General features: G+C 38.1%; 1 protein-coding gene across 1 annotated transcript; it reads right to left on the bottom strand.

Moving 5' to 3' along the window:
- Nucleotides 1–5,690: 5,690 nt before the first annotated feature.
- LOC110942625 (probable WRKY transcription factor 70) lies at nucleotides 5,691–8,911 on the bottom strand. The gene is made up of 5 exons (XM_022184400.2): nucleotides 8,488–8,911; nucleotides 8,342–8,391; nucleotides 6,877–6,917; nucleotides 6,664–6,765; nucleotides 5,691–6,163 (listed from the first exon to the last, which is right to left on the bottom strand). Exons 1-5 carry the CDS (start codon nucleotides 8,876–8,878, stop codon nucleotides 6,019–6,021), a joined length of 729 nt encoding a protein of 242 aa, XP_022040092.2. The 5' UTR covers nucleotides 8,879–8,911; the 3' UTR covers nucleotides 5,691–6,018.
- Between the last annotated feature and the right edge of the window lie 481 nt (nucleotides 8,912–9,392).

Genomic DNA, 9,392 nt, shown 5'->3' with positions numbered 1-9,392 from the left:
CGAAGCGTGAAGACTTTGAAGATACTCCGACATGAAAGACACAGAAGACGACGAACAATCACAGAAGACGAACCATCACGAGTAGCGTCCAAGGGGGAGTTTGTTGATACACTTCATGTGGACGCGACTCGGCTCGGTTCGACTCGGTTCGGTTCAACTTGGTTTCGACTCGGTTAGGTCCGGCTCAAGCCCGAAGACACCACATTCCTCCGTCGTGCGCCCCAGAGTTCGACACGCGAGGCACGGAACGCCGTAAGCAAATTCCCGTAAACACATCACCATGACATCACCTTTGTGATGTCATGATGATGTCAACATTTGTCTCATGTGGTGAACTTAGTGAAATATTACAACAGATTTGTCACTGGGCCGATTCCTTTGCTCATTGGGCCGTAACACTTGTTGGGCCTTTGACTTATGTCTGGGCTTCTACTACACTCGACGAAACAAGAAGATTTAATATGTATGTCGATGAAACAAGGTGTGTTTCGTCGACTTTGAGTGTTTCGCCGAGAGTTAGTTGCGTTTCGTCAAGTCTGTGTCTCTGTTTTAGTATAAATACCCCTCATAGTTTCTGTGTGAAACTGATGAGCACAGAGAGACTTAGTGAGAGTCTGTAAGCATTGTTTGTATATGTTTCGGGTTGTACTCATCCCTAATCAATAGATATTGAATCTTTGGTTACGCGTGTTATTATCTTACACTTTGTTTGGTTTGCACCGTCACGAGGATTCCGCACCCGTTACCGTGTTCTTGATAAACAAGGATAAGGTTTTCGTTATCGATCCACCGGAAAAACGGGACCTACAGATTAAATGAAGAAGATGTTCCAGAATAACGAATTATAGAAAAAATCCTTTGAAGTGTTACCCGAAAATACGAATCAGTGGTTGTGGCCATTGAAGAGTCTAAAGACTTGAACTTGATTACAACGGAAGAGTTACTCGGCGTACTACAGTCGCATGAATTGCGATTAAGACAGTATGATGACTCAGATGGAACAAGCATTTCAAGTTCAGAGTCAAGATCGGTCAAGACAATATCGATCCGAATATGCAGGAAGAGGAAGAGGTAGAGGAAGGAATAGGTATAATGGATAGATTCGTTGTTATAGTTGTCAGAAATTAGGACACACCGTGAGATTCTGTCAACGGAGAGAAGAAAACGAAAGGAACAATAATGTTCTCATGTATGAAGATGAGAATGAAGGAGATGAAGAAACCATGTTCATGATATTTAACGTAGAGGGGATAACAAAGGAGGATTGCTGGTATTTAGACAGCGGATGCATCAATCACATGACCGGAAATAGGAATCTATTTATTACATTAGATGATTCGGAAAGGAGAGAGGTAAGAACAGGAGACAATAAGAAGCTCGAAGTATTAGGGTGTGGAGATGTGTCGATCAAAGTTAAAGGAATCGAGAAAAAGGTGCCAAACGTATTCTATGTAGAGGGTTTAAAACACAACCTTTTAAGTGTGGGCCAGTTAGTACAAAAAGGATATGAAGTGAAGTTTAGCAATCATGAGTGTATAATCAAGGATTCGAAAGGAGCATGCATAGGAACGGTTCGAATGACAGGAAACAAAATGTTTCCTTTGAACCTAAAGAATGATGTTACACCAAGAGTGTGTAGCATGATAATGCAAGATGTTTCAGTATTATGGCATCGAAGGTATTGTCATATTAACTTTGAAACATTACATAATATGGGAAGAAATAACACCGTTAAAGGCCTACCAAAAATCTCGAAGACCCCTCACAGTATATGCGAAGGATGTTTGTTTGGGAAGCATACAAGGAAGCCGTTCCCTAAACAATCAAAATGGCGTGCATCACAGCCTTTACAACTAATTCACTCCGATATATGTGGCCCCATGAGAACTAATTCCGTAGGTGGATGCAGATACTTTATAACTTTTATAGATGATTTTTCGATGAAGACATGGGTCTATTTTCAAAAGCTGAAATCGGAAGCTCTTGTAAAATTCAAGGAGTTTAAGAACTGGTAGAGAATCAAGTAGACTACAAGATGAAGGGTATACGCACGGATAGAGGAGGAGAATATTGCAGCCATGATTTTCAAAGATTTCTTAAAGAGAATGGCATACATTATCAATTAACCACAAGTTATACACCCCAACAAAATGGAGTGGCGGAGCGAAAGAATAGAACGCTAATGGAACTCAGTAGAAGCATGCTGAAAATGAAGAGACTTCCAAATTCTTACTGGGCTGAAGCGGTAGCATGTGCAACATATTTGTTGAATCGAGCCACTACAAAGAGTGTACAAGATATAACCCCATACGAAGCATGGAGTGGTAGAAAACCAAGTGTAGAACATCTTAAAATATTCGGTAGTATAGCTTATTCCCACATTCATAAACAACACCGTGGAAAACTTGATGACAAAGTGGAAAAAACAATATTCACAGGATATAGCGAGAACAATAAAGGTTACAAGCTTTTTAATCCAACAACAAATAAGACTATCATAAGCCGGGACGTTACATTTGATGAAGGTCGAGACTGGGAAGCAGACAAGACTGGTGAAAGCTATAAATACACACAGCTGAACTGTGACAACGAAAACAATGAAGAAGTGGCACCTGCAAATCAAGAATTCGAGACTGATGATCAAGGGCAAGACGTTAACTCACAAGACAGTGATCAAGGGCAAGACGTTAACTCACAAGACAGTGATCAAGATGAGGGTCAAGGTAATAATGAAGATCAGAATATGCAGCATGAGGCAGATGAGGATGATGTATCATCAGTTATTTCGGAAAACGAAGAGCTTAGAACACGCAACATAACGGAAATATATCAAAATTCTCAACCTATGACGAAAGCACAAGTTGATCAGTTATATGAAAATAGTCAACTTGATTCAAACGATGTAACCAGTTTCGTGTTATTTGCTGATGCTGATCCTACTAACTACAGTGAAGCAGTAAAGGATGCAAAGTGGATGGAAGCTATGGATAGAGAAATAGAATCAATACAAAAGAACGAAACCTGGGATCTAGTGGAACCTTCACTGAATCAGAATCCGATTGGTGTCAAGTGGATATTTAAGACGAAGTATGACGAACATGGAAATGTGGATAAACATAAGGCACGGCTAGTGGTCAAGGGCTATAATCAAAAGTATGGGATAGATTATCATGATGTATTTGCTCCTGTGATTAGATTCGACACAATAAGATTGGTCTTAGCATTAGCAGCACGACATGGATGGTATTTACACCAAATGGACGTCAAGACGGCTTTCTTGAACGGAAAGTTGAATGAAGAAGTCTACATCATGCAACCAGAGGGCTATGTCAAGAAAGGAGAAGAAAGGAAAGTGTGTCATCTAAAGAAAGCATTATACGGATTAAAGCAGGCTCCGAGAGCTTGGTACAGCCGGATAGACGAGTATTTCCGATCAAATGGTTTTAAAAAATGTGTGTATGAGCACACTTTGTTTATTAAAATATCAAAGGAAGTCCGTATGGTGATATGTTTATATGTTGATGATCTAATCATTGCAAGTGATTCACTGGAGATGATCAATCAATTCAAATACTCGATGAAAAAGGAATTCGAGATGACCGATCTGGGTAACCTTCATTATTTCCTAGGAATGGAAGTAAAACAAGAAAATGGTAACATTGTCTTGTCACAAAGAAAGTATGCTGAGAGCTTACTTGAAAGATTTAATATGAAACACTGCAATTCAATCTCAACTTCGATGGAATACGGACAGAAGTTATCAAAAGAAGATCTCGAAGACGATGTGAATGAAAACTTATTTAGAAGCCTGGTAGGGAGTCTGATGTATTTGACAAACACACGTCCGGATATCATGTTTGCAGTGAGTAAAATAAGCCGTTTCATGGAGAGACCAAAGAGAAGCCATTGGGAAGCCGGAAAACGAATACTCCGATACATACAGGGAACTCTAAATGAAGGCCTCATATATTCAAAAGGCAGCAAAGGAAAACTAATAGGTTTCAGCGATAGCGATTATGCAGGTAGTGTGGATGATAGTAAAAGCACCTTCGGCTATGTTTTTCACCTGGGTTCAGGGGCAATCGCCTGGCAATCAAAGAGACAGAAAGTTGTGGCATTATCATCTACTGAAGCCGTATACATAGCACTATCGATGGCCGGATGTCAAGCATTGTGGTTAAAAGGCATACTGAATGATCTGTTACTCAACATGGACTGTCCACCCACCATTTTATGTGATAACAAGTCCACTATTAGTCTGGCTAAGGATCCTGTCTATCATGGCAAAAGCAAACATATTAGAGTGAAATATCACTTCATTCGAGACCTCATTAAGAATGACGAAGTGGAGATCTGTTACTGTTCAACCAAGGATCAAGTCGCCGATATCTTTACAAAGGCCCTGCAGCCAAAGGACTTCTATCATTTTAAAGAACTTCTTCATGTTGCACCAATCTAGCTTACGAGAGGGTATTAGATTAAGATATAAGCTAGATATGATTATATATTATATAGTATAGTTTTATTATTAATGTTACATTATTTATGTATTATTATTATTATTATTATTATTATTTCCTAAGTTTCGGCAGTTACTTCTACAAGGCTGCCATGTATATATGTTTTGTATATGTCACAATCTCATTCACCAATTCGATAATACAGAATGATTATTCTCTGCAATTCTTCGAACCCTAGTTTGTATAATCATCAATTATAACATCAACATGGATGTTCGGTTGATCTCAATGGGGTGGTCCAGATGAGATCTTAAGTTGAAGGATTAACCCAGTAAAATAAGTTATTTAATTATTATTTAAATTATTTATTAGTCTTAATTTTATTATTGTTTAGTTTTTGAGTTAGAGAAGAAATAGATTTTCGTATTAGTCTAGGATGTTTAGTATTTAAATATTGAATCCTTGTAATCAGTGGCGAAGCTTGACCCAAATGACGATTAACCCAACGCCCTCCACATCCTCTTCAGAAGTCAGCACTCATAATTGGACTTGGAATATTTGTAACTATTTATGTAAGAGTAAACTGTTGTTTTAGTCCGTGGGGTTTGGTCCGTTTGCAGTTTTGATCAAAGTTAGTAACAGTTTCAATCCATCTCACTAACTTGTTTGTTTTCTCCTTTAACTCAAATGACAATTTAGTCCTTTTCACGTAGGTACAAGATGTTGATTTACCTTTAACTCAAATGACAATCCATCTCGTGAACTAGAGATGATATACCTTGTATTACAATCAGCATGCTCACAAACATTACTGAAAATTTAAAAAGGAATGTCAAATCAAATTATCCTTCAAAGTTCAAAAGGTATTACACTACTAGAAAACTACTATTATTCCCACATCAATTTTCGTGGGTAATCCGTGGGTAACTGCATTGGTAAAAGGCGACCCCATACGTCTGTTACCCCAGACAGCGCTGGATAGCGCAAGCCCACCATCATCCGTTTTAGGAAAAACCCGGCGCCCAAAGGCTCACTACGGTAAAACCTTGTTGGAATTAGATTTGAACTTGAGATCTATGGCCTCAAACCCAAATCTTTATTTCCCCTCCAATACCAATTGAATTATACCTCATGGCAAAAACCATGTCTGTTAAAACCACGAAAGTATATTTTTAACTTTTAAGCCGTAATCAATCAAAATGAATTTGAAATAACTACAAATGTCATGTATACAATAAAAGTAATATATTACATCCTTTAACCTTGAAGTTAATTAAATCCAACCTACCAAACCAAACTAAGAAAATATCATATCATCAAATCGTATGTCACTTAAACTTCTATCGTTCTGAAACCTTTGAATTCATCTAGCAATATCTCTCTTCAAACCAAAGCAGGGTATGATTGTGCTCCAGTGGTTGATGAAACCTTGTTAGATATGTGATATGTCATCTTGTTTCTCAGAGGGGCCAATGTGGCTTTTTTTGTAATAGTGGATGGCCTGTTTGGCAAATTGTGGTGGTTTTTGGAGTTGTAACAATCATGGTCAAGTCCTCCTCTAGGCTCCAAGGTGAGAAGTATTTGGGCAAGTATGATGACCAAAATATCTGATATCGAACTCTTTTGGTTCATCTCCCAACTGCCGAACCTGTTTTAATGCTTGGCACCCAGCAGTAAACTTGTGTGCACATCTAAAATAACATCTTCAATGAAAAAAAAAAAAAAAAAACAAGTTTTAAAATACAATTTCATGACAATGTTAATAATGGGGCGTGCTGGTAGCTGCTTTGAGCAGACAGTTGCGCATAATACTTTTGTACGTAATGTTTTGCTGATTTGAGAGGTAGAGAAAACATGAGTGATAGGTATGCGATGGCAATATCGTATATAGAAAAAGTATATCGTACAATATGCCTTAACGTACGTTGCGTACGCGATGACAAAATCGCACGTTATGTTACCAAAAAGTGAAAATCGTATGTTGTAAAAAACCAAATATCGTATGTTATAAGATAAAGTTCGGATGTTAAAAAAAATTTAAATTCGCATGCTAGAAAAGATCAAAATCGCATGTTCAAAAAAATCCCATGTTGATGCTGAATCTCGTACGCAGCGTACGTTAAGGCAATTTATACGATAACCGGTCTCTCTCTGTATATAACCCCCTTATTTATCAAAGTTAAAAACAAAACATACATCTGACCTTTGGAACATAGATCCGAGAACAATCTTCTGTCCATATTTCCTCCATGCATAACCATCGTCAGTGATGGAACCAGCCCTAATTACTCTCATTTCCGTCTTTCTGCAAAACCTTAAATCAATAAACAAAATATCTTGTGTTGGAGCAAACAAATTAATTACAAATGCATGTAAAGTACTTGCACATTTGCAACAAAATGTAAGTAGTAAGTACCTTCTCTTGTATGGTGTCTTTCTAGTGTGAACTTCTGGTATCTGATCACCAAAACATATTTAATTAGATATAATTTCTTAATCCATGTGTTTAACTGTTTGTTTATTATGTAATTATGTATAGTCAAGGGGTGTATGTGTCAAAAGGCAAACCTAGTAACTAATTATGAATTGTCACGCCGATTCATCAAAAGTTACTATAGTTTAGGGTTATAAATATACAACGATAACACCACTCGTAGTGGGGGCGTGAATTGCCTAAAAAACGCCTCAAAACATCCGCGCACTGCACTCGGGGGCGTTTTTCTTCAAAAGTTGGGTTGGGACGTGCAAAATTAAATGCCGGATGAAGATCTTATTGGCCAATCACAGGTATCCTTCTTTTTATTTGGCCAATACCTTTTTTTATGTTTTTTTATTTATTTTTTTACACCCCTTTTAACATAATGCCGCACAATGCCCACATCTCTACTACACCCATTTTAGAAAAATGTCTCATAATGCCCTATTGCTGACTGGACTGCCACATAACAGATAATGCCCAAGGGTCTTCCTTTACCACTATAATGTTCTAATATCTTTATTAAGTTGTAATCAAGATACTCAATCAGAATGAAATGGGTATTTTTTTTAATGAAATGGAAGGGTATTTATATCAGGGCCCATCCTCGGATTTTGAGTAGGAATGGTAATAGGCTGGGCTGGGCTTGGGTCGGGTATTGGTAATCCTAGACCCATACCCGGTTGTAATTCTTTGTCCCATACCCGGACCGTTACCTGTCGGGTATTTGTCTGGTAATTACCCGTCGGGTATCGGACATACCCGCGGGTATCGGTATACCCGTTAATTTCTTAAAAATACCCGTTCGGACAAATGTGCAATTTTTACTTTGATGTTTATATAATTTACTGTTTTAATGACTATAACAAATGAAAATTAGATTAATAACTTACATATCATATTCAGACCACATATACCAAACTAAATCAAAACGATTACTTAATTAAGTAATTGTATCAGGACCACCTAATTGCATAAACATCCACATAATAAAGGGTCATAGCTTTCATATCCAATATACATGCTCAAAAATAAGTTATATGTTCACTAAACGCTTGTCATATACATATCCACATATGACTATAGAGAAGGTAATAAGTACATGTACTAAGTTTATATATATAGAAATCTATAATATGATACTTTCGGGTATTATTTGGGTAAATAGGCCGGGTATCGGGCGGGTATCACTAAATCCCATACCCGTACCCGTACCCGAATTTTTTTTTTTTAAGATCGTACCCGGCCCATACCCATTGGGCTTCGGGTATACCCGGTCTGTATTTTTCGAGTTCGGGTATACCCGACGGGCTTGGGCTTTTTTGCCATCCCTAATTTTGAGGGAAGACCCTGATTTATACCAAAGAGCATTTATGTTATGGTTTCAGAGATTGAGATTACGGACCTCAGACATGGATGCCGAATTGTTGTCGACTTCCATTGGACCCGGTCCCACTTCAATTCACATTGCAAGAAACTTATTAATAAAAAGTAAAGCAAGATGAAACAACCTACCATCATATATCAATACATGAACAAGAATATGTTCACCTGAATAAGATTCATCACGGCCAGCTACATCAGTGAGTGATGGCGGCTGCGCATAGTAACTGAAACCATCACTAACGGATAGAGAAACCCCTCTTTCGTATCCCATAGAAGGAGCTTGTTCATTGCTATAACAATACGAGGTGTCTGTAAGCTGATCAGAAAGCTGGAGCCGTACCATTGCCACGGATCCCACAGAGGTCGCTTTCTCATTGTTGTAAGATATGTCGTTGAGCGGATCTGAAAGCTGGAGTCGTACCATTGCCACGGATCCCACAGAGGTCGCTTTCTCGTTGTTGTAAGATATGTCGTTGAGCGGATCTGAAAGCTGGAGTCGTGCCATTGCCATCAATCCCAGAGAAGGCGATACATGCTCGTTGTTGGAAAGCTGCATATCTGGCCTCCCCAACGTCAACGTTAATGAGGGAGGTCCATCCATTTGCATAAACAAAAAACGAAAACGAGTTGATTAAGTGGAGAAGATGCTGAATATTCAAGAAAAAAAAAATACGTAGTTAAATAGCAGGTCTCAAGAAAATTCTCACCACATTCCCCGTCATTGCTCAGAAGATATGGTTGATATACAGACGAAATATACAGACAAAATTACGAACTTGCTTCATTCTTTCATTAATCAGTGTATGCACGAATTAAATAGAGCAAACAAACAAAGACCTACTAACCCACTAACCCACTAACCCATTGACCTGATAAAATTATAACATTAACATGGATGTTCGGTTGATCTCAAAGGGGCGGTCCAGATGAGATCTTAAGTCGAAAGATTAAACGAGTAAAATAATATTTAAAGTTATTTAATTATTATTTGAATTATTTATTAGTAGGGGAAGGTTCATTGGGGAACACTAAAAAATTAGGAAACAGCGGGGAACCGGCTCAAACGAACT

This window comes from Helianthus annuus, chromosome 2 (genome assembly GCF_002127325.2).
Source record: "Helianthus annuus cultivar XRQ/B chromosome 2, HanXRQr2.0-SUNRISE, whole genome shotgun sequence".
Taxonomy (NCBI): Eukaryota; Viridiplantae; Streptophyta; class Magnoliopsida; order Asterales; family Asteraceae; genus Helianthus; species Helianthus annuus.
This window is presented reverse-complemented; position numbering and strand designations above follow the sequence as displayed.

Bases quoted from the DNA above. Each gene is read 5' to 3' on its own strand.
- LOC110942625 (XM_022184400.2), bottom strand. From the start codon at position 8,878: ATGCAGCTTTCCAACAACGAGCATGTATCGCCTTCTCTGGGATTGATG. The intron at 6,918-8,341 runs GTCCGTAATCTC...TTTGGTGATCAG, and splicing joins ATTCGGCATCCATGTCTGAG to ATACCAGAAGTTCACACTAG. The intron at 6,164-6,663 runs GTCAGATGTATG...TTTTCATTGAAG, and splicing joins CTCGGATCTATGTTCCAAAG to ATGTTATTTTAGATGTGCAC.